The sequence below is a fragment of the Gopherus flavomarginatus genome, chromosome 7 (genome assembly GCF_025201925.1).
Source record: "Gopherus flavomarginatus isolate rGopFla2 chromosome 7, rGopFla2.mat.asm, whole genome shotgun sequence".
NCBI classification, from domain to species: domain Eukaryota; kingdom Metazoa; phylum Chordata; order Testudines; family Testudinidae; genus Gopherus; species Gopherus flavomarginatus.
This window is the reverse complement of record NC_066623.1, coordinates 20211018-20236392: the sequence shown is the minus strand read 5'-3', so window position 1 is coordinate 20236392 and position 25375 is coordinate 20211018. Positions and strand designations below refer to the sequence as shown.

At 44.0% G+C, this 25375-nt stretch overlaps 2 protein-coding genes across 3 annotated transcripts in view; one reads left to right on the top strand and one right to left on the bottom strand.

Annotated features, from left to right (window-relative positions):
• Positions 1 to 6738: 6738 nt before the first annotated feature.
• BOD1 (biorientation of chromosomes in cell division 1) lies at positions 6739 to 17714 on the bottom strand. Of its 2 annotated transcripts, none has more exons than XM_050962836.1 (4): positions 17361 to 17714; positions 13725 to 13849; positions 9361 to 9555; positions 6739 to 7665 (listed from the first exon to the last, which is right to left on the bottom strand). In XM_050962836.1, exons 1-4 carry the CDS (start codon positions 17712 to 17714, stop codon positions 7614 to 7616), a joined length of 726 nt encoding a protein of 241 aa, XP_050818793.1. In that variant the 3' UTR covers positions 6739 to 7613. The 2 variants fall into 2 exon arrangements, with proteins under 2 accessions (XP_050818793.1, XP_050818794.1); XM_050962837.1 differs by having other exon boundaries at positions 9356 to 9555; positions 17361 to 17653.
• A 209-nt stretch (positions 17715 to 17923) lies between these two features.
• The window catches only part of CPEB4 (cytoplasmic polyadenylation element binding protein 4), a 193873-nt gene continuing 186421 nt past the window's right edge, over positions 17924 to 25375 (top strand). The window contains exon 1 of the mRNA XM_050962650.1: positions 17924 to 18009. The gene's annotated coding sequence lies outside the window, so the exon portion shown is untranslated. The remainder of the gene's footprint in view (positions 18010 to 25375) is intronic.

Here is a 25375-nt window from a genome sequence, read left to right as displayed (position 1 = left end):
GGGTCCATTCTACAAATCCTCTTCCTCTAAAGTGCTCTATTCAATGCCATATCTTCTATCACACCACATGCCAACATGTCTTCCTTTGTGACATCATACCACTTCTTGGGTTGGCCTGTCTTTTTCCTTCAGTCTTGATCTGTGGGACACGCTTATCCACATTGTCTTGAACTGTGCTTTACATGACCAAACCTGCACTTCCTCATCTTTTGGTTTATGGGTGTTCCTTTGAGCATGTCTCTAACTCGTGGGCTCAGAAGCACCATTTTATAGACTTTACCTTTTAAACTTACTGGTGTCTTTCTATCACCTTCTACACCACTTATCTCACTCATTTCAGCCAGGCATTTATTATCCTAGCTCTAATTTCATTCTTCATTTTCCCCATTTCCCTGGATTCTGGAACCCAAACATGTGACACCTTGTATTTCCTCTATTGTCCACTCATCTAGTTTCACAGATAATTCTTGAGTGTTTACATTATTGAAATTACATACCATATACTCCATTTTTCCTCTGATAATTCTGAGCCCATGTCTCTCTAACCCCTCTCAATTTATCATGATTAAGGCTACAATTACGTCACAGAATCCGTGACTTCCATTGACCTCCATGACCTTTCTGCCCTGGGACTGGAGCTCGCTGCCAGCCCCACCCTTGCAGCTCACAGCCCCCAACCTGGCAGGGGACCCCACCCAGCTGCCCAGCCACAGCCAGTGGCTGGAGGACACTGCAGCTACCAGCTGCCTGGGGCGAGGGGACCCCGCAGCAGCCCAGCCCCAGGGGCAGGGGGACCCCAGAGCTCCCACACACTGCATCAGTGGGGGGGACCCAGGAGCCCCAGCAGCAGTGGTTGCTGAACCCACCTACCCCTTTTGTCAGGGATATTTTTAGTAAAAGTCATGGACAGGTCATGGGCTGCTGTGAATTTTTGTTTATTGTCTATGACCTGTCCATGACTTTTACTAAAAATACCTGTGATAAAAACTTAGCCTTAATCATGATCTTCTTCTAGACTGTCTGTCTTTCTCCTCATTGCATAGAATATCATCTGCTAAAAACATGCACCAAGGGACCTCCTTCTGTATCTTCTTTGTGAGGGTATCCAGAAGGAAGATAAACAACACTGGACTTAGTGCTGATCCCTGCTGCACTTCCAACTTTACCAGTAGTTCATCTGTTTTACTACCAGAAGTTCTGATTTGTCACTGAACAAGCCACACACAAGGCTCTGGTACCATTTTCTCCCTCATACACCACCAGATGCCTTTTCTAGGAACTAAGTCAAAGGCCTTTTTCAGATTAATGAGCACCTGGTGAGTATTTTTCCTTTTCTCTCTAAATTTTTCCACTAGCTGCCTCACTGCAAAAATAGCATCTATTATTGACCTTCCTGGCATGAAGCCATGACAGTTTTCACTAGTATCTACATCACTTCCTAGTCTATCAATGACTCTCTCCCAAGCTTTCCTTGTATGACTCATCTGCTTTATACTTCTATAATTTGTGGAGTTGTCGGTGTCACCTTTTCCCTTGTGTATTGGCCCCGAGATGCTTTTCCTCCACAGGGTTGGGATTGAACTGAACAGGGATACTAGACCATGAATACCTTCTAATCTAAGCTTTTTCCATGCCTCACTAGGGATTCCATCTGGGCCAAGGGCCTTATTATTTTTCATTTCTTTTACAGCATTTGCCACTTCATCTGGCACAGTACGTTCCACTACATCATTTCGGTGTTGCATTTCTTCTTGAGTTTTCTTCATTTAAGGCCATTCAGAATACCTTTTCCATCAATCCTCTACATGACCGTCATCAGTCAACACCATATCAGTTTAATCTTTGATTAACCTCACTTCCTCCGTATCTTTGGTACTTCTGTCCCACAGTTTCACCACTCTGTAGGCTTCTTTTTCCCCATTCCTTTTGTTCAAAAAGTCTTAAGTAAAGTTCCTTGAAGACCTTTGGCTTTCATTTTTGCATCCATATTACTGGCCAATTTCTTGTATTCCTCCAGGCCTCCTTTGCTTCTGTACCTAGCACATATTCACTTATTTCATCATTCAATTTATGGTTTTGAGTGGTGATCTTTTCAGTTTTTTAATAAGCTTATGTGACTGACTATTCACTTCATGGAAGGAGTGAGTTCTGAAAGATAAGCAGGGTATATTCCTCAGCAAGGTGCCTGCAGGCCTCCCTGAATGCTGCTAGGGATTTGAACTTGGGGTTCTAGAATGCAACAGACAAGGATCACGTTTTGCTGCACTGTGACCTTTGGGGAGGAGGTGGGGGAAGAGCAACACCTGAATTAATAGTTCAGGGAAGATCACCTCAGAGCCAGGGGATCTAGTGTAGGGGTACATTAGCCCTACCCACTTCCTGCTGTCAGCACAGGGGTGAGTGTGGTCAGAATGCAACTCTGGTATACCAGTCCAAAGACTGGTAGCTATTAGAGGCTGACCTAACTTAAGTCATATGATTTTAAGAGCATTATGATCACCTAGTCTGACCACCTAAAGAACATAAGCCCTTAAACTTCAGTAATTTCTGCAGCAAGGCCCAGATCCTCAAAGATTTCAGTGGGACTTAGGACCTAAATATCTTTTGAGGATCTGGACCCAAGCCTGTAACTTCTGTCTGAGCTATAGACTTAATCCTATAGGAAGATATCTAGTCAAGACTTAAAGATTTCAGGTGCTGGTGCATCTACTATTATTCAGAGGTAAATTGTTCCAGTGGTTTATTACCTTAATTTAATGCAGCCCTAAGGTTGGTGTACTGTAGAGTGGTGGCAGAAGTCATGCACATGAGTGCAGTGCAAGTGGGAATCTTATGCCCAACTTTGCACAGCATGGAACTCAGGGTAGTGTCTTTTGGCCCCATCTACCTCATTAAGCCTTTCCCTGTGGTGTACAGCTGGCCCCAAGTTCCTGCCAAATATATACCTAAAGAATGAGGTAGTATTTTGCCCCTAGGAGCACCCACAAAACTAAAGTCAGCTCATCATGCACTTTTTGGGACCTCCTAAATATTAATGTGTTAAAAAAAAACTCAGTTTATCCTGCTACAGGCTCCACCAAGCAGCTGGCTCAGCAAGCCTCAGCCAGCAGGTATTTAATCTTTGGCTCCTATTTGCACAGGTACTGATAAGAAGCCCATGCATTTCTACTAAGAAGGCTGCACATATGCGTGACCTCTTCTGCATCTGAAAGGCTACCTAGTGACAAGCCATGTGATGGGAGAGGAAGAGTCCAGTTTTGCAAAAGCCTGAAGTAGTGCAGCATATGCAACCAGTGAAAGCAGGTACATTCTTGCATGTCCTAGTGCTATGTTCACAACAATCAGAAGCCTTTCGGAAAGAGCCTAAGCTATTGTGTTTGGTGGCAATAATATCCCTGAAGCGTGGAAGGCTTGCGGTGGACACAAACCTCTATAAACAAAAACAAAGTCCCTCCCTCTCTCCATCCTGTTTCCAGTAACTGTCAAACCGGTTTCACATCTCCTTTCTGAAAAGATGGACAAACAAGCTGTCCTGTGAGGCTCTCTCAAATATACAGCCCCTTGTTTGCATAACAGGAAATGGACAAAAGATTGTATTGGTTTGGGGAATTAATTCTCCTCTCCTCCCCTCCCCGCCTGCTGGATCCCTCTAGATGAGGACTGAGGAACAGTCCCGGGGAGAAGCTTGTCCAGCTGTCACCCACCTGACATGGACAGATTTTGCTTTGGATAATTCAGCAGCTTTCCCCAGCTCACCATAAACAGGAAGCACACAGAGAACAGCACAGAACTCTAGTTTGTTATATATCAATGTATTCCCAGTGACTGACTCAGAACACCAAGTTTTCTACTGAATGTAGTTTTAAGTTTGATAAGGCCTTTGCCCTTCAAGCATCAAGCAGCTTATTTAATGGAGGGGGGAAAAAAGGTTTAGGGGCTGTTGCTTATGGAAGGAGGTAGCTGATGTCAGAAACCCTAGATGAGCTAATTTTCCCCATCAAAACAAGGAGGAAACTAACCAGACTATTTAACAAGAGTATTAAAATGACTGACGGCACAAGTTTTCTCCATCACACAGAACTTAAGAACTCCTGCTCCAAACAGTATCCTAGTCTATGCCGTGCCAGACAAACTTCAACTCAAGTATTAAATTTCTTCCAGTTGTATAACAGCAGGATTTCACATATGCATTTGGTGCCCATAGAAAAGCTTTTTACACTAGACCTATTTTAGATATTCTGAATAGTTTTTTTTCCCTGAAAAAGGAGTTCAGTTAGAGCCCAGCAGTTTTAACCACTCTTAATGAGCTGAGTGACTGAGTTTGAGAGGCAACCTTGTCAAAATAGCTAGAGTACTGACTGGGGCTCAGAAGACCTGGATGTGAGTCCTAGTTTGGCTAATGAGCTGCTGTGTGACCTTGGGCAAATCACTTTGCGTCTTTCTCCTTGCAGTCACGGTCTGTGATGGGGCCCTGTTCAGTACCTCTGAGAGGTACCTGAAAACATTGGTTGAATGGAATGTAATGCCCCTACTTCTCAATTGTGGAAAACAGAATACTTCAACTTTTATGGCAGTGGGGATGCTAATAATGCAACAATTGTAAGACTTCAGATACTCAAACAGTGAAAAGCCTAAAAATGCACCAGAGCTGATGAACAACTCTGCAGCAAACTAAAAATAGAAACAGCTTTTCATAAGATGACAATGAAACTTCTCTCATGCTCTCATTGGTAAGCCGTAGTCTCTAAAAGGTGAAATATTTTGATTAAAATCTAACCAAATTTATAAACTAGACCCACTAGGTCTGCTTTCCTTCAGTGGAAATTCAGTGAATGTCTTCGCACTGCATAATACTATACAACAGAAAGAGATGCTTGTGGAACACACAGGGTTAAAGATGGTTTTAACATGCTTTAGGGTTTTCTTGGTGAAAGTGCTTCATGTTTTGTACTCTACACAACCCAAGTATGGTCTGTAGTTTTTATTCCCAGCTGTTGTATTATGACTAAGATGGCAGCTCTGTTGTTCACAGTATGCCTCAGTCCTCAATTTCCCCATAGAGAAGTCAGTGACCCCGGCCCTGGAAAGTAGAGCCCTTTAAGCTTTAGTGTTCATCAATATTAAATGATTACTAAGCCAACACACAGGAAAAAGGTTTTTCCCTTTCCCCGCATCCATCAACAATAACAGGGCATTCTTTTCACATGCTGACAGCTCCTAACACAGAAAGAAGTGAGAGTTTACAGTGCCAGGAAGAGGTGAGCAGGAGTGTTCCTACTTCAAAAGTTACAGAAAGGAACCAGCTCCACTCAGGCTGTCATTTTCATGAGTGCTGACCACTCACTTCCTACTGGTTTCAGGTAACACTTCAACTGCTAAGCACTTGCGGGGGGTGGGGAGGGGGAGAAATCAAGCTTCACCTGTATTTTTTTCATATTAAGACAACAACTTAAGTAGATCTTTGTCACCACCATTCATACTCTTTCCATAGCACCCAAATGCCTCTTCAACTCTGTGTTGAAAGCCTGGCTTTGACCACACTCAAAACTAGATCAGGGAATCTGAGGTCACTCACTCATGCCCGTCACCCCAATCGGGGTATGGGCCTCCAACCACAGATCTCCAGAGTCCTCTATCCTGGGCCATTCGCTCTAGCTGGTTCCAGGTATAGCCAATTTTTTTGCTATCAGCCTGAAGGTCACGTTGCCAGGTGTTTGTTGGACGGCCTCTTTTCTGCTTGCCTTGGGGATTCCACCGCAGTGCCTGTCTGGTGATGTTAGTTGGCTGCTGGTCAGTCTACATTTATTACCTATACAAGCATCTGTCCTGCCAGAGTGTGCCTGTGGAAGGGCCCCCTTTGGAATAAGAATAAGGGGGGAGAAGGGTTGTTTCGTAATAAGGGTGTATAGCTCCTGACTGGGGGTAAAGTTGTACAACAGAGGGCCCACACAAGTTTTCCCACCCCAGTAAGGGCTTGTAAAGGCCCAGGTCTAGAACATAGTTCAGATGTTCTGCCTTACGTTCGGGGAGGGCACAAGGTACCAAGTACTAATACAAATGAAGGACAATGCTTCCTGCAATAACCACAGAAGAGAAGTATTTGCAAAGTTTAGGCTCTAGCACCAATTTCCTTTTTCACCCCAACTGAGTTTAAGTTTCCATTTTGGATAGGACACTGAACTGGTTGCGAGGAGTCCTATTCTCTGTGAGAGGCTCTGTAGGCCATTGTATTACAATTACATGCGATATACAAAGCCCATCCACTCTGAAGAATTTGGACACCTGAAGTCTTCTAAAGTTCATTCACAGGCATTTTTTTCTCTCTCAAACATGACCATGTTGTTCAGAAAATGAAAAGCTCCATTTCACAATTATTCAAGATGCATTTTTAAGAGGTTGCCAACAGCACTAGTTTGATTCTTCTGGTGAATTTTATCTTCAGAAGCCCCCCAGCTGGTGTGCAACACAACGAAGCACAGAAAGAGATATTAAAAGAAACCGCAGGTTTCTCCCAGCAATTTGTAAGTGGTGTTTTACAGTAAGGAAAGGAATAACTCAGAACAAGATCTCCTTCAGTGTATCCCATTTCATGGTAGATTCTGGAATGTTATGTTGTAAATGGGAGAAATGATTGTTAGAAGTGTAGTCTAATTGTTAGAGCACGGTACTGGGGTAAAGACTCGGATTTCGATACAACTTCTCTGAGCAGGTCCCTAAAAAAATATGAAGTCACCAAAATAGGCTTTTTCAACTTTTTATTATAAAAGATCAAGACATATGCTAGCAGAATACTTAATCACATTCCCTACTTGATGGCCTTCCCAGAGACCTTCTGCCCTTTTAAGCATGAAAACTGGGTAGCTACTAACAGTCACATGAACAAAATTGTGGGTGAGAACTTTTTCAAGTTAAAACACAAGTATCAGATTTTTCACCCACTCATAGCCCCTGCTTCTAAAGTCTCCCTGGGAAATAAGAGCTATGACTAAATTGGATATTATTCACATAGCTAAATTTAAACACTAGTTTCCAGAAATCTGCTAGAAGTTGGTCTCCAAGTACTCCTGGATAACTGACACTGAAGAGTTCTTTCCAGTTGTTTTAAACCAGGAACATCCTCTTTTCAAGACAGGCACTGATATAGTCACAAATTCGATTTGGCATCCAATGCTCAATTCTTTATGCAGTAAACAAGCATGAAGTTATAAAAACTTACTGACTGTCTCCCCTTTGATCCAAATCAAACTTTTTAAAGTAAATCTCATGATTCGCTGCCTTCCAGGAACTATACAAAAATTAAGTTCACAGTCCCACATACATCTTACATACTTTTCTTCCTCCTTAGCAAGTCATACTAATATCACATCCAAACCCTTTTCTTAGCTCCTCCATGCAAGAGAGATATTTGATACCCTCCACCCCACTGCATGATCAGCAAGGACATGTGCTTCTTTCTGGATTTCTATCAATAGCAAAACAAGCTTCGTGTTTAGCCTATCCACTCTGGGTGCATGTGAATTCTACTAATGCTTTCCTCAGTTCTGGTATCATAATCAATCTTCATTAGCAGACTGTAGTCTCATGTCAAATGGAATAAATAGTCCATTGCCAGTCTAACCAAACTTGTATTTTGCAACTGCAGCTGTTTTTAGTACCAGGAACACACTGTAAAAGAAAAAAGTTTACAGGATTCTATCTATCAAAGTAAATGCAGTTGAATACAAAGTCATATCAAGTTAAACAGCAGCACTTGGATAGTTCAAGATTAATAAATTCACACTTAAGCCAGAAACACGATAGGGTGCATTGGTGAGGCAGCATACTACATACAGCTGAGCTAACCCAAGCTGGACAGTGGACATTAAGCTTGTGTGTCACAAGTTTAATCCATTCTTTTGTTGAATGATGGTGGCAGTAGCTTCCTGGATAGCAGCAGAATTTAGAGAAATTGACCAATCTGAATTCATGATGAATACAGGAGATCATGTTATTTGTTGGCCCTTATGAATATAACATTTACTGTAGGACCAAGATAATTTTCTCTTTTGAAAAGCATTAGTAGAGAGCAATTAAAATCCATTTTAATTTCCTTCTGCATAATGCTGCTATGAATTTGCCTATGCTCCAAGTCTCAGAATGAAACTTTTTGCTCCAAAAAAGTACCTCAGCCACCTATAATGGGAGCTTTCAGAGGACCTGAACAGTCAGTTCAGACATGTTAAAAGGCAGATCCTTTGACAGAGATGGGGTGAACAGTTGTGTGCGTTAAGATGCAGAAGTTTTTTGGTTTTGTTTTTTTCCAATAGCCCTATGAAGAGCATCACTTGAAAGTTTTATTTTAATCCCTAAAGCCAGAGCAAACTCATATCCAACACAGAACTTCCTCAGTTTCTAGCTGGAAAAATATACAGATGCCCTCCTGGTTACGCAAACCCAGCTTACGCAAATCCGCACTTATGGAAAAAGTTCCATGAGCTAGAAATAGGAGGGTTTTTTTTTTTGGTGTAATGGTCGGGTATATGTTTCCGACTTACGCAAAATTTGAGTTATGCAAGGTGTTTGGGAACAGAACGCTTGCGTAAATTGGGGAGCACCTGTAAGTTGTTCAGCTGTAAATCAGTCCATGCTGTCAAGTTTTGAAGAAGCCATTATTCACGTCACAGAACACCAACCTGTGCATTAGTTTGCTAGTACTAGAAAAAGATTGTTATAGAAAAACTCAAACTTCGGTTCCACTGAAGAAACCAATCATCTACAACTTTAATGCCAAATCTGCATAATTTGTCCTTAGCTCAATTTTTGGTTGTATTTCGGCACTTCTTAATTTTTAATCCACTTGAAATTTATTCACTCAGTCAAATTTTTGCAGTTGTCTCAACCTGCTTCTAAAGAACCAAAATTCTTTTGGATCACTGTTCCAAAACCAGCCCTGAAAGCATAGCTGCTGGTCAGAGTGTTCCTCCCTAGTCCTTGATAATCATTTTGCATCATCCTTATCTCCGATTCTGATATGCTTTTAGCAGTCACTTAGTATAGCTGCTAGATGTTTTAGTAAAAAGCTGATGATCAGAAAGAAAACCTCTACTCCCTGTAAAGCCAGGTAGAATACCACAACCAGTTTTCCAGGGGTACAAGGCCTGCATTTCTGACTCTGAAGGTTTGTAAACTGTAGGACTACAGAACTGTCTCTGGTTATTTCCTCTAGTAGTGTTATTGGTACCAAACCAGGCAGAATATCAGGGTCGTGGTCTGCTGGCCAATGTAGTTTATGTTCCCTAATTTAATGCTGTGCAAGTGAATTAAGTGAGAGGGTTTGCTAACTAGGAGCAAGTGGGAAGGTGCAATGATACAAGACCTTACGAGGCATCTTGGGATGGAGCAGGAGGATCCTGATTCTCAGGCTCTGGTGGAAGAGCTGGCATAGTTTCCTCTTTCTTTTGCGCAGCCAGGAACTCATGAATCGCTTTCTCTATCTGCGGCCTGAAGATGTGGTTTAGTTTTGGATCCACCACCTGAGAAATAATTCTGTCCACTCCAGCTTCCAGCATCCCTGACCTTGGGCAAAGACAAAGGAGTCATTCAGCTACTCTGAGCAACTTCCCCTCTACCCCCACTGGGAACTCTCCAGAGCCCTCATGTCAGCTGCAATTAGCATTAATATGGTGAGAGCTGCAACCCACTTGGTAGCTCCTTCAGGAGGGAGGCATTCCAGTCACCACACAGAAACCAGAACATTTCCACCTATCAACTTTTCTATTCCCCCCTGCAGTGTTCACAACTGACATCTGGTCTCCCAGGTACTGAAATGAAATACTGGATGGGAGCCACTTTGGGAGTGCTCTTTCTGAAATGAGGTCAGAAGGAGCAAACAAAACATGCTTTGGCACAAACAAGGGAAACAAAACGTATGAGGAGGACAGAAGGTGAGAGGTTGATTTTTTTTTCTTGGACTAACACTCCAAATTGAGAAGAGGCCTTCACCCCAGTGTCGTTACCATCACCTGCTCCTTGCAACAGCCGGTAGGCAGTACCTATGCAGGTACTTTTGTAAGAAAAAACCATACAAATGCACACAGCACAAAATACAGAGTTTTTTGGAACTGAGGGCTGGTAACTGAAGTGACTTATTGCTTTAGCGGCTGTGTCAGAATCTTGGACTGTTGGACACGGGCAGTCTGGCGGGTTTAAGTCATGTCTGCAAGAGACCAGGGGAGGGGAAAACGGAGACATTGCCTAGCATTTGGAAAACCAGCCACCAGACTAACATGGCAGTGAATGTTCATGAGAGAATATTCATGTTCATGACCACATCCACTGCTTTTTCAGGTCATGGGGACATCAAATAAAGTCTAATATAGTTAGATGAATGTTTGTACTTGTATCCAATGATGGATGGGTACACGTACACATCTTGGCACATTTCAACTCTATCTTATTCTTGCAGCCTTCACAGTAACTTAAGTGAGTACTCTAAACCAGTGCTTCTCAGTGGTGGTCCGTGGACCGGTGCCGTTCTGTGAGCCATCGACTGCTGGTCTGTGGCGAGTTTCCTCATAAGAGCGTCAAATAGGACAATAATATGGCACCGGTCCCTAGCACATTGGGGAAAAAAAATTGCCAGTCCTCCACATCAGATAGCTTGAGAAGCACTGCTCTAAACCCTTAATCCTTGTGTAGTCATTGCCTATACCAGTAGTTCATCTAACTGTGTTTAAAAGGGAGCAAAGCTCCCTGGTGTGTAACACAGTACAAATGCTATTTTACTCTAGTGAAAAGAATAGTAAGGCTTACTCTAGTACTCGGGGCTGGCTTTATGAACTGCGTGGCCCAATTCAATAACCCGGCGGCGGTCTGGGGCTTCGGCGGCACCGAAGGACCCCCTGCTGCCGAAATGCCACTGAATAAAAAAATTAAAAAGGCGCCTAAGGTGCGGGGCCCTCTTAGGTGTGGGGCCTAAAGCCGGCCTTGCTAGTACTATTAATCCATTACTGTCAGTTTCTGATTGTTGGCCACACTTGTTGCTGTATTTTGCACTGTCATAAACAGATAGCTGAGGGTTAATGTCTCTTTCACCTATAAAAGGGTTAACAAACAGTGACCTGAAACACCTGACCAGAGGACCAATCAGGAGACAAAATACTTTCAAAACTGGGTGGGAGGAAGTTTGGGTGTGAGTTCTTTGTTCTTCTCTCAGAGGGTCTGAGAGAGACCAGACATTACTACAGGCTCTCTAAGTTTCTTTTCATAGAGTAAGTAAAACAGGCGGTTTATGCTTTTTAATTGTTTTAACTCTATTTGCAATTGTGGATTTGGCTGGTTAACTTTTATATGTGTAGTTGCTGGGAATATTTTGATTTGTATTGGTACTGGTGGGAAAGTCTCTTTCTGGTGTATGTAAGCTATAAGACCCTGTAATATTTACATCTTGAAGTTACAGAGATAATTCTTTACTTTTTCCTTTCTTTTATTAAAAGATTTCTTTTTAGAGAACTTGATTGATTGGTTTTTCTCTGTTTCCCTTGTTTTATCCCAGGAGATTGGGATAACTCACCAGGACGGGTGGGGGAGATAGGGAGTGATAAAATCTCTCTGTTTTCCTTGAATCTGTTTGCCTCTTTGAGGAAGGGAAGGGAGATACTTCTCTGTATGGTGATTTAAGAGGTAAGACCAGTATCTCAGAATAGCCAAGGGAGGGAAATTCTGGGAGGGGGGGTGAGGGGGAATGGTTTATTTCTCCTTGTTTTAAGGACCCAAGGGATCTGGATTCTTGGGGTCCCCAGGGAAGGTGGGGAGGTCAGAGTGCCCCAAAACCCTGTATTTTTGGGTGGTGGCAGCCTATCAAATCTAAGATGGTAATTAAGCTTAGGGAAATTCATGCTAGTATCTCATAATCTGGACTCTAAGGTTCAGATTTGGGAAAGATTGCTAGGACATGGTGTGCAGCGTGTGGGAAAGATAAGAATCCAAAAGCCAGTAAAATTATTAAGTTTCTTTCCTCTGCTAGCTGCTTGTAAGCAGAGAGAAGGGGTTTGTTTTTTGTTTTGTTTTTTTTTTTTAAACTGCAGCTAGAGAATTTTTTTTCTTGCTCCGTCTAGCTGTGCTTAGGGAAGGCTATTAAGATTTAACGACGGTCGTTTGTTAAACAAAGCAGCCTTAAGCGGTCAGCAATGCACTCCAGCCAGAACACATTTGTAAATGAAAGACAGTTTCTTTTGCTTTTTAACTGTTTCAGGAGAGGCTAGGAAGTTAAAAGGACTCTGTTGCTAAGCAACCCCAGGAAGCCAACAGAGAACCTGCATTTCAGGCAGTAAACACCAGAGGGCACCCCAGAACAAGAAAACAGGAACCATAACTTCCAAGGAAAAAATGGATGCAGAGGAACAAATCAAAGAAGCAGACAACAGGTGACAAATGGAAAAAAGAGAAAAAGAGGTGGAGCTGAAAGACAGGGAAGAAAACATCAAACTGGCAGCCTACAAAAGAGAGCAAGCAGCCAAAGACGCAGCCCACCAACGAGAGAGAGAGAAACACCAACAAGAAATGGAAAAACAACAAAAACAGAGTGAAGAGAGGGAAAAAGAGAGAAAGCATAAAATGGACTTGGCTCGGGCCAGGCAACAAGCCCTTTCAAGCAATACTGTAAAATGCAAAAATCAGTACATCTAGTTAACTTCTACCCTGAGATCAGGGTAATTAGCGCAATCCTCACTGATTAGGCCAAGCAGTTTGTATGTGAAATAGGTATCTGCAGTTTCTGCTACTTGCACTGAAATTCTAATTTTGCTTCCTGCAAGACACTTACTGCTATATGTTTAGTTGTTTTCCTTTTGAAATTAAAAGCCCCTGTCTCCAGTTCCGATTCTTCCCTCCTCATGCCCTTGCCCTACCGCCTATTTCCACCTCCACCTTCACTGAGGGGCTACCTAGGCACCAGTTTCAGGAGAAATCCACAACTTCAAGCTTTTTCCCGGACTACGTGTGCATGTTTCTATGAAACTGAACATGGCCTCTCTGAACACTGGAGTTTATTCAACAAGTTTGACAGTAGCACAAGTTATAGAGTAAACTGGAGTAGCAGTAGGAGTTAGTAAGCCTAGTACTCCATGGACGTGTGTGTTTTGTTTGCATTTAACATATAAAAAACAAAAGGAAAAAACCTGACACAACCAAAAACCCCATGGCTTTAATGTCCTGTCTACTTGTGCCAACAGTGCCATCTGCTGGATGGAATCAGAGGAGCCTGAATTTGATTACTGCCCACTAGTGGCTGGAGGTTTGCAAAAACCAGAAGAGACCTAATCAGAGATCCTTCTTTTGCTTAAGTGGTAAATGCCTGTTTTTGAAGCAGAAGACCACAAGTTCGGTTCCAAACCTCATATGCAGCTTAGTTAGCAACCATGGTGTTAACTGTATGATGCAATGCTTTGATAGAGAATGCTACACTTCAACAGCATATTCAATACTTCAACGGATGTTGCCCGTATTATCCTACTCTGGGAAACTGCCTATTCATCCTCAAGGAACACTGCTGTGATGTGAGTTAACTCAAACTGCATTCACCTGCTATAGTGAAATCTGGGAGGGCACAAATGACAAAGCAGGCTGAATTCAACCCTTAAAACTGTCCAAATGCACTTAGCCTTTTAGGGCAATGATATGTGACTATTACAGTTTTCATCTATCAAAAAACATTCCTATCAATTTACAGAATGCTGCTTACTTACTGAATCACACTCTGTCTCAGGCCATTTCGTAACTGGTTTTTGTTCATTGTTGGGTTCCACTCCTGTTTGTCCAGATGGGTAGATACAAAGTTGTCCACTTTCTGCCTCAGATTTTGGTAGGCTGGCTTAAAAAAAAAAAATCCGTCTTAACTAAAAGATCTTGAAACAATTCCCTGCAAGAATCCTTTATAATACATCTTTTGTGGTCTATTACTGTTTTGTTTAACTGTCTTTTCTCCTTTATAGAGAGAAAAGGTTGGTGAGGTAATATCTTTTATTGGACCAACTTCTGTTGGTGAGAGAGACAAGCTTTCAAGCTACACAGAGCTTTTCTTCAGGTCTGGAAAAAGTACTCAGGGCTTGGCTACACTCGAAACTCCAAAACGCTGCTGCAGCAGCGCTCCTGCGGCAGCGCTTTGAAGCGCGAGTGTGGTCGCAGCGCCAGCACTGGGAGAGCGCTCTCCCAGCGCTGCAGGTACTCCACCTCCCCGAGGGGATTAGTTTACAGCACTGGGAGCCGCACTGCCAGCGGGGCACTGTCTACACTGGTGCTTTACAGCACTGTAACTTGCTGCGCTCATGAGGGTATTTTTTCTGAGCAAGAAAGTTGTAGCGCTGTAAAGTGCTAATGTAGCCAAGGCCTCCGTGTCACAGCTAAATACAATGTAGCACAGATTGTTTAGTATAAGTAAACACACACTGTAAGGGACCATTCAAGGTGAAGTGGCCTGTTCACACCTCTACAGTCAAAGGACAAAAAAGAGGCGTTAATAGATTAGATTGTTGTAATAAGCCATAAATTCTGTGTCTTCATTAAGATGATGATTTTTAGTGTCTAGCAAACTTATGAATTTAAGCTCACAGGCTTGTCTTTTGGAGGTGTCAGGCAGGTTGCCTTTATTTTTTTCTGAACAAAAGTAAGTTTATTTTACTCAAGAATACAAAATGGTGATTGCAAAGAGCAGTTTCTAGATGATACTATCAATACACTATAATTGCAATAGCTGTACACCTGTTTTGCTACTGTCTGCTTCCGAGTCACTGAATGGAATGCAAATTGCCTGCGCATGCAACGGTTAGATTTAAGCAGATTTCTTGTATGATTTCCAACCAGCATAAAATTCCTACTAGACATTTTAACCAAATAAAATGAACACTAGTATAAAGAAAGAGACGTGCTTGCTGTAACACTAACACTGGAACATGAGAACTGGGAAAGTGGGTGAGTGTGGCTGTGTTAAATGCTCTGTAATTTTACCTTTTCCTGTTCCTCAGACATTAGAAGATGGTCATGTTATTGTGTAGGGAAAACGCCAGTTACTAGTGTGGTGCAAGGAGAGGGCAAAAAGGTGTCAAAATGTCTTATAGCAAGACAAGAATCACCATAACAAGAGACAGCATCAAAAATTACAATTTTCAGAGTAGCAGCCAGTTCGAATTCCATTTACACCTGTTGTGACTGAAAGCTGTTCTGATCAGATAAGTGGCTGTTCCACAGTCTAATGCAAAATGTTGTGGTGGTTTCAGACCAGGAGCAGATAGGTTATCAATACTGATGCTCTTGGTGGAATTAGATGGGAAATGAAAACTTCTATTCAAGACTTTCCCACTCCAAGCTTGGTCCCTCTGGATCAAGAAAGCTTGCACTGTTGCTGTACTTATTCTGTTAGCTTTAAATTCTATTCCCCCTTTAAGAGCATTAATTCTAGTACACTTTTTAATAAGCAGAAAAGGGATCTGTGTTCTTAAACAGGATACCTTAGGCAGTACATTTGTCAGGAAGGCTACAACTTAACATTTCAGCAAGAATAGTAGCAATTGCCAAATAAACAAATGACATCATTGCTAAAGTAGATACACCTCTATCCCGATATAATGTGAACTGATATAATACGGGTTCGCATATAGCATGGTAACCCCGAGGCTCGGGCAGCACTTTATAAGGCCCAGGGCGCCGGCTGCTGTGGGGAGCCCCAGGCCCTATAAATCACTGCTGGAGCCCTGCCACTGCTACCCCAGAGCTGTGGCAGTCGGGCTCGGCTGGCAATTTAAAGGCCCTGGGCTCACCGCAGCAGCCAGAGCCCGGGGCTCTTTAAATCACTGCTGGAGCCCTGCCACCACTACCCCAGGGCTGCAGCAGCAGGGCTCGGCCGGCGATTTAAAGGGCCCAGGGTTCCCGCAGCGGCTGGAGGCCAGAGCTCTTTAAATCACTGCTGGAACCCTGCCGCCACTACCCCGATATAACGGGGTTTCACTTATAACACGGTAGGGATTTTTGGCTCCCGAGGACCGTGTTATATCAGGGTAGAGGTGTAGTTGGTTACAAAGCTTTAAAGATATTTGTTCATTTTAAGCAGCACTTTATGTTAAAAAATCCTGAATTGCTTTACAAGCTATGCACATTCAGGAGTCACTTCCCCACTGGCAAAGTGCAGGTGCCTATAAGGTGGAACAAGACAGTTGTTTAGAAATGCTGCAATGATTTAGGACAGGAAGGGAAGCCACATTCTGTGGAAGCCTCAGGCAAAGCTTAGGAAGGCAGAAAGTTATCAATCACCCTGTGAGGTTGATAAGACAGTGAAGATTGCAGCCAGTTCCTGCAAGAGGACTTTGACTGATGGAAGTCTTGACCAGTGGCAGTTTTCATCGAAGTGAAGACCAGCCCTGCAGCTTTGGTGTTCCCTACTCCTGTACCACAGTCAGAAATGACTTAGGGAATAGTGACTTTTACTGAATTACCAATATTGCTTTCTATGCTCTATCAGGAAGGCCCTGGCCACAGAAATTGGAAAGGCATATGCAGGGGTCAGAAAAAACACAAAAGGGTGAAACCTTGTGCCCTCACAGGATAGACAAAAGGTACAATAATTGAAAACTGAAAAGCCACATATTCTCCTCTGTATCATCTTCTGGACTCCATGAACCACTCATATTTATAGTTTAGGTCACTCTTCTTGGCTGCAGCAGCTGGGGCCCAGAGGACCATGTCTACAGCACCAAGACACGAGAATGCCCACAAAATCCAGAGGCAAGGCAGGCCTGTGCCCTGGGTTAGTGCTGTGCATGCTTCCTCCTCCCCACAAATGGAACCAGGTTAGAGATAGAACCAGGCTCCCCAAAATAAAGTTAGAACCTACGATGAAGTGGGTGGCTGAAGCAGAACCCCTTTCAGGATGGCATCTGGAAACTAGGGGACAGGGTCAGACAAGAGACCAGAACTTGGGGATTGCTGTTTGAGAGAGGAAGGTGAGGAGATACACAGTTCCTGGTACCCATGTCAGCCAAGCAGCCCAGGCCAAAGCTGGGGCAATCAAGTAATGAGACCAGGGGTCTTGGGAGGGGAGAAGCCCCTACCATCCTGTTGCCCATGTTAGCAAGGCAATCCCAGCAGAGCCTCTGGAGCTTGAGCACGGGCCAGACCTATCTCCCAGTGCGACAGAGGCTTAGCAGGGTCAGGGCGCCCAGGTGACTAGGTTCCGAGAAGAAGGAGGGTACCCGGCTGAGCCTGGCCCGGTGCTCCCTTGGTCCCAGAGTAGGGGAGAACCAGACCCAGTGCCCAGGTGTCCCCGTCGGAAGACCCCTCCCCGGTAAGCAGCCGGGCGATGCGCTGGTGGGGCCGGGCCCCTGCAGCGGTACCTTGGTGTCCACGTCGGCCAGGCAGTCCCGGCGGAAACCGTCGAAGAGGCCGCGGCTCTTGAGTTGCTCCACGATGAGCGCGATGAGCTGCGCGTCCCCGGGGGGCAGCGAGGCCGGGTCGGTGGCGCCAGGCCCCGCCCCAGCAGCCGCGCCCCCAGACCCCGCCGCGCCCCCAGCTCCGGTGACGCCGCCTCCCCCGCCTGGGGCCGCTCCGCCGGCGCCGCCGCTCTCCGACATGCCCCACACCTGGTACCCGGCGCAGCCGGGACCCCGCAGCCGCCGCTCCCAGCGCCACCGGCACAGCTGCCGTCGCCGACGGCGCGCCACGTTCTGCGTAGATCCGTTCCACTGCATTGTGGGAAAGGAAGTCCTTCCACTGGCGCGCCTCTTATAGGACTTGAGCCATTGAGCTGCGTAAAGAAACTACGACTCCCAGCGTGCACCGCGGCGCTAGCCCGGAATGCCGTGAGACGCGGCAGGCTGGGCAATGCATTCTGGGAATTGTCGTTTTTGTGCCTCCATGTGCGTGGAGGGTACATCAGCTCCCGGCTCCTGCCTGCGCCCGCGGGGGGAAGGGAAGGGCCGCGTGCGCGGGCCGGGCTCAGCTCCGAGGAGCTGCCTGGGTTCTGCTCCTGGAGACCCGGCTCAGGTATTTATACGGCCCCGGTCACGGCAGCGCTCGAGCAGCTCCCCCGGAGCCCCGTGCTGCTCCAGGGACTCCCCCGGCTCAGACAGGAAGCCTGGGATGCAGCGAACCCGGCGCCGCAGTCACTAGGGCAGCCTTCCTTCCACTGTGCCGCCGGGCCAGCCCCACCTCTGCGGGCTTCGGGAAAACTCCAGTCCCACGTGCACGCTGCCCTGGTGGATGTTACTGAGCTGCCCCGATGACCCCCGTGCAATGTGCCCGACGCATTCTGAGAGTTGTGGTGAGTCAGGCTGAGTGCTAGCAACACCAGAAGCGTTACAGGTCATCGCCCAGTACCGTCCACCTAATAAACTAGGATGGAGTGTATGTAATACACGTATGTGGCCACCGGGGGAGGCTGTGTCCTTGGCAATCACCTTCTGTTGAACTGCTTCAAAGTTGACAAGAAGGCAACTGGATTGCAGTGTTGAGATTATTTTTGATCATGCAGTAAAATATTTGGGATAAAGAATAATTTTCGTTAAGAATCTATTGTTGTTTCACTGGCCTTAAATTAAACATGCAGATCCTTTGGTCACTGGATGTCCATCCAGTTTCCCTGTTTCCTGACAGTATCCCAGAATTCTCTGAAGAAACATGCTGATTTGTAATTTATTTTAGTACACTCCTCAGTGACTCAAAGAGGTAATCCCCTGCCTCCTAACAGCAGTAACACAGTCTATTTTCCTCCAAGATATCTATCTAATAGGGGAAGACATCTATCTAAAAGTGGAAGACTACCCCATCACTAAATGCTATAGTCATTGATACCATCTACATGAAGATCTAATAGTTCCTGCATTTAAGGTGCAGCCCTAATAATCAAAACTATTTTTATAGGTTTAGTTTTAGGGGCAAATTTTGTGCTAAAGAACACTAACGTAAATCCAGAGTAAATTAATTAACTTTAATGGAGTTACTTTGGATTTACATTAGGGCTGTCAAGCAATAAAAAAAAAAATCTGTGCAATTAAAAAAATGAATAGTGCGATTAATCACACTGTTAAACAATAATAGAATATCATTTATTTAAATATTTTTGGATCTTTTCTACATTTTCAAATATATTGATTTAAATTACAACTCAGAATACGGAGTGTGTGGTCCTCACTTTATATTTTTGATTACAAATATTTGCACTGTAAAAAGCAAAAGAAATAGTATATTTCAGTTCACCTAGTATAAGTACTGTAGTGCAGTTTCGTTATCATGAAAGTTGAATTTACAAATGTATAATTAGGTACAAAAAAAAACTGCATTAAAAATATAACAATGTAAAATATTAGAGCCTACAAGTCTGCTTGGTCCTACTTCAGCCAGTCGCCCAGACAAACAAGTTTGGTTACAATTTGCAGGAGATAATGCTGCCTGCTTCTTGTTTTACAATGTCACCTGAAAGTGAGAACGACGTTCACATGACACTGTTGTAGTCAGCGTCACAAGATATTTACACGCCAGATGCGCTAAAGCAGGGGTAGGCAACCTATGGCACGTGTGCCGAAAGTGGCACATGAGCTGATTTTCAGTTGCACTCACACTGCCCTGGTCCTGGCCACCAGTTTGGGGGGCTGTGCATTTTAATTTAGTTTTAAATGAAGCTTAAACATTTAAAAAACCTTATTTACTTTGCATACAACTATAGTTTACTTATATATGATAGACTTATAGAAAGACATCTCCTAAAAAGGTTAAAATGTATTACTGGCACGCAAACCTTAAATTAGAGTGAATAAATGAAGACTTGACACGCCACTTCTGAAAGGTTGACAACCCCAGCACTAAAGATTCATGTGTCCCTTCATGCTTAAACCGCCATTCCAGAGCACATGCGTCCATGCTGACGACGGGTTCTGCTCGATAATGATCCAAAGCAGAGCGGACCAATGCATTGTTCGTTTTCGTCATTTGAGCCACCAGCAGAAGGTTGATTTTCATTTTTTGTTGGTTCGGGTTCTGTAGTTTCCACATTTGAGTGTTGCTCTTTTAAGACATCTGAAAGCATGCTCCATACCTCATCCCTCTTAGATTTCGGAAGGCATTTCAGATTCTTAAAGCTTGGGTTGAGTGCTATATCTGTACTTAGAAATCTCGCATTAGTACCTTCAGGGGACATACAGGTCTCCCCCAATGAGTTCAATCACAAATTTAATTAACACTTTTTTTAACAAGCATTATCAGCATGGGAGCATGTCCTCTGGAATGGTAGCCGAAGCATGAATGTTCAGCATACCTGACCCATAAATACATTGCAACATCGGCTACAAAAGTGCCATGCGAATGCCTGTTCTCACTTTCAGGTGACATTGTAAATAAGAAGTAGTCAGCAATATCTCCCATAAATGTAAACAAACTTGTTTGTCTTAGCCATTGGCTGAACAAGAAATAGGACTGAGTGTACTTGTAGGCGCTAAAGTTTTACATTGTTTTGTTTTTGACTGCAGTTATGTAACAAAAAAAATCTACATTTGTAAGTTACACTTTCACAGTAAAGAGATTTCACTACAGTACTTGTATGAGGTGAATGGAAAAATACTATTTCTTTTGTCATTTTTAGTGCAAATATTTATAAACAAAAATAAGTGAGCACTGTACACTTCGTATTCTGTGTTGTAATAGAAATCAATATATTTGAAAATGTAGAAAAACATCCAAAATATGTAATACATTTCAATTGGTATTCTATTGTTTAACAGTGCAATTAATCACGATTACTTTTTTTAATCGCAGTTAATATTTTTTAGTTAATCATGTGAGTTAACTGCAGTTAATCGACAGCCCTAATTTACATTAGTGTAAATAACCACAGAATTTGGTTCACTTACCTCTGTTGGCAAGAGGAAGTTCAGTGGGCCATTCATTCCTATGGCTTATAGACTCATAGACTTTAAGGTCTGGAGGGACCATTATGATCATCTAGTCTGACCTGCACAATGCAGGCCACAGAATCTCACCTGTCCACTTCTATAACAAACCCCTAACCTATGTCTGAGTTATTGAAGTCCTCAAATTGTGGTTTGAAGACCTTGAGCTGCAGAGAATCCTCCAGCAAGTGACCCATGCCCCATGCTGCAGAGGAAGGCGAAAAACCTCCAGGGCCTCTGCCAATCTGCCCCGGAGGAAAATTCCTTGCCGACCTCAACTATGGCAATCAGTTAAACCCTGAGCATGTGGAGAAGACTCAACAGCTAGCACCCAGGAAAGAATTCTCTGTAGTAACTCAGATCCCAACCCATCTAACATCCCATCACAGACCACTGGGCATACTTACCTGCTGATAATCAAAGATTAATTGCCAAAATTAGGTGATCCCATCATACCATTCCCTCCATAAACTTATCAAGCTTAGTCTTAAAGCCAGATATGTCTTTTGCCCCCGCTATTCCCCTTGGAAGGCTGTTCCAGAACTTCACTTCTCTAATGGTTAGAAACCTTCGTCTAATTTCAAGTCTAAACTTCTTAGTGTCCCGTTTATATCCATTTGTTCTTGTGTCCATGTTGGTACTAAGCTTAAATAATTTCTCTCCCTCCCTAATATTAATCCCTCTGATATATTTATAAAGAGCAGTCATATCCCCCCTCAACCTTCTTTTGGCCAGGCTAAACAAGCCAAGCTTTTTGAGTCTCTTTTCATAAGACAGGTTTTCCATTCCTCGGATCATCCTAGTAGCCCGTCTCTGAACCTATTCCAGTTTGAATTCATCCTTCTTAAACATGGGAGACCAGAACTGCACACAGTATTCCAGATGAGGTCTCAACAGTGCCTTTTATAACGGTACTGACACCTTCTTATCTTTGCTGGAAATACCTCGCCTGATGCATCCTAAAACCGCATTAGCTTTTTTAACAACCATATCACATTGGCAGCTCATAGTCATCCTGTGATCAACCAATACTCCTAGGTCCTTCTCCTCCTCTATTACTTCCAACTGATGAATCCCCAGCTTATAACAATAGTTCTTTTTATTAATCCCTAAATTCATGACCTTGCACCTTTCACTATTATATTTCATCCTATTATTATTACTCCAGTTTACAAGTCATCCAGATCTTCCTGTATGATATCCCGGTCCTTCTCTGTATTAGCAATACCTCCCAGCTTAGTATCATCCACAAACTTTATTGGCACATTCCCACTTTTTGTGCCAAGGTCAGTAATAAAAAGGTTAAATAAGATTGGTCCCAAAACTGATCCCTGAGGAACTCCACTAGTAACCTCCTTCCAGCCTGACAGTTCACCTTTTGGTATGACCCATTGTTGTCTCCCCTTTAACCAGTTCCTTACCCACTTTTCAATTTTCTCTGCTTAGAGTGTAAATAAGGGCTGATGTGGACATTTGTCTGCTGGGAACTGGACCGAAACCACCGCCAGCATTTATCATACCTGTCTACCTACCAATATTTTTCTTTGTCATCCACTTCTGTGTTGTGCTGTCTTTCAGGATGATTTATTCATCCTGCTGCTTGGCCATGTTGTATGGAAGATATGTTAAGAATTAGCTACACTCTGTTACCTCTGGATCACAAAGGGTCTGGTTCCAAGTCAGCCCTGCATTAACATACAGGACATACACATGCACAGTGAGTCTGACTACTTGATTGTCTGACCATTCTAAATTCTGCTTTACTGCCAGCGCACCAAACTTGGTGACTAGCATAGCTCAGCTGACAGGACTGTTGAACCATTGTCTCTCCTGAACCTGGTCAGGACTTCTGCTACCTAAAAGACTTAAAGAGAAGGTGTCTGTGAATGAACCCCCCTGCATGCATACACCTCAGAAGAGAGCATACCTGTCCAGTGTGTCTCTTTCATATAAGTACTTTCCTAAAGCTACAGCAAAACAAGGGAGCAAATTCAGGAGAGACAAATTCATCTCTTTCTTAGCTCCTTTGACTTCTGTAGTTACATTAGGGCTGAATTTGACTTAGTGGTATATTCCCATCTCAAAAATGGAATGGCTAGGTGAGTATGATTCTTACAATGATGCCCTCCCCCCCAAGTACGCTGTAGGGGAGTAGCCTCTCATCCATGTCTTTCTGTGTGTTGCAGCAGGTGTTGGGGAGGGGGGAGGAATTCTGCATGCAATGCATTGTCCTTTTCACCTGATTAAAATTCAGCCGCTCTGACAAGCAGCATAAGCTGTCCCACGCCATCTGGCAGCTATAGGGCTAGTGTTTATAGGCACTGAGATGTACGTTGGAAAGTGTGTGCATTGCAGCGTATTGCATAGTATACAATGTTCCGTATTACAAGCAGGGAATCTGTGACACATGAGAACTGTCCTACCTGAGCAGAAAAGTGATCCATCTAATCTGGTATCTTGTCTCTGACATTGGTCAAGGCTGGGTGTTTCAAACTGAGGTGTAAAATTCCCCACAAGGCATTTAATCATGCAAAATGATCCGTTAGGGTGACATTTCTTCCTGACCACCACTAGCAATCCGTTTCCCACCTCCACTAGTGGTCAGCTTGTGCTTTGAAGCAGGAGGTTTGAGATCCCTTGTAATTTTGTTCCAGCTCCTACATCTGTAGGCACTATCCTTATTCATAGAAACATATCAACCTCCTTTTTAAAAGTTACTAAGCTGTTAGCCATAATATCCTGCCGCAGTGAGTTCCACAGGCATAGGTTAAGGTTATACCAACCTTGAGGCAGTGCACTATAAACACCACCATCTTCACCACATATGGCAGTAATAAAGCATACTTCGTTGTTCAGTATCAAAAGACTGCCTATTTCTGCCAATGAATATCGCTGTACCTGCGCTATATGTTCATTTGGACACATGCGTATATGGGTATGTGACTTTAGTTCTGTGTTCTGGGGTGTGTGTGGTTTTTCTTTGGCTTGTTTCCTCCAGTAATCTTTTCACTTCACTGCTGGAGTTGATTTCAGACCACTGGATCTCAGTGTCATACGATATCCAGCCAGGCTGGCGGATGTAGAAGTTCACTCCTCCAGCCTCTAAAAGGTTCAGTGCTGCTAGAGGCATCAACTCTCAGGGTCAGGAAAAACCCAGGTTACTGCCATTCATGATCATTTAAGGAAAACGTGATGTTCTTTGCAAGGAGGGTAGGGAATCAGATGTGAATCTTGGGGTCCAACTCCTGGACAAATTTGAGTTTGGGGAACTTACGTTCTGCCTTCCTAAATTCTCCCTATATTTTCATTTAGGTAAAATGTTCTTTTTCACTCCCTGTCCCACACTGCGGAGTAGTGTTACTGAGTGTCGTTAAACAATATTCCTCCCAAGAATCGACTGATTGCTGTGGTTGTTGAAGGGATCTCTGTGTATGGGACAAATTCTGAGTCCCTTGTGCAGTGGGAGCAGACTCCAGGCACAGCTGTGTGGCCTGGCTGGGCTCTGCTCCAACAGAACACTAGTGGCATCCTGAGGTAGGAGGCCTTGTTCTTAGGGACTGCTGCATTTCCCTGCAGTCACCCAGTTTGTCCCCTCACCCACACCCCCCAGCTGCCATATATACAATGGAGGATGGAGGAGTGACTGTGAGGCAGGGCGGAATATCTCCAGTGTTCCTGGGCAGGGGTCTTCCTAAGATGTCAGCCAAGGAAGGATCTGGCTGAACTAGATAATGGGCAGTGACTGAAAGGGAGGAAGAGCCCTTTGACTTCCTCAAATTTCCCCGCACCCAACTAAGTGTTGGAGATGGGGGTTCCTAACAGCTCCTGCGCAACCTGAGGGTACTGCTGGCCCGAGTCAGCAGGAACACCTGCAGTCCTTGTGTGAGTGAAAGAGAGTGATGGATCCAAGGGGGCCTAGTCGGGGCTGAGGAGCAATGTAAATGGCTTTCCTGGGATCCACCTGGACCAGCCTGACTATGCCCAGGATTAGACAGGAGGATGCAGAGTTCCTTTCCCCAGCTCCTAGGGCTTGTCTTGTCCTTGGTACATTATGTCAGGGTCCCTTGAGGTGGATGGTGTTGCTTAGAATAAATGTAAGACTATGATGATTGTCTCACTAGAGGGCACCACAGTGATGTGCTCGGTTATTTGAGGATGGAGTTTCCACTAAGCAAACCAAAGGTTCCTGATTTTGCTTGTGACAAGTTGCCAGTGGGAGCAGTACATCCTGTCATCACCCATCATGCTGTGAGGCAATGATGTTATTAATCGATTAACGTCAGTAGTAAACAAGCAAAGGAAGCCAGAGGGGTCATCTCTGAGCCTGCATAAAACGTGGCTATTTAGGCAGCATCAGGCAGGGAACTCAGTGAAAGTCAATCTTCTGTAGGAGCCCCCCGCTCCTTTCTGCTCTGGGGAGGGCCTGATCTGTGCTCCTGGCTGGGGTGCTGTGAGTCAGCACGCGAGGC

Coding starts and splice junctions, on each gene's coding strand:
- BOD1 (XM_050962836.1), bottom strand. CDS start 17,714: ATGCAGTGGAACGGATCTACGCAGAACGTGGCGCGCCGTCGGCGACGG. Junction 13,850..17,360: donor TGGCCGACGTGGACACCAAG/GTACCGCTGCAG, acceptor TTTTTTTTTAAG/CCAGCCTACCAAAATCTGAG. Junction 7,666..9,360: donor GCTCCATCCCAAGATGCCTC/GTAAGGTCTTGT, acceptor TTTCTTTTACAG/TGTGTTCCTGGTACTAAAAA.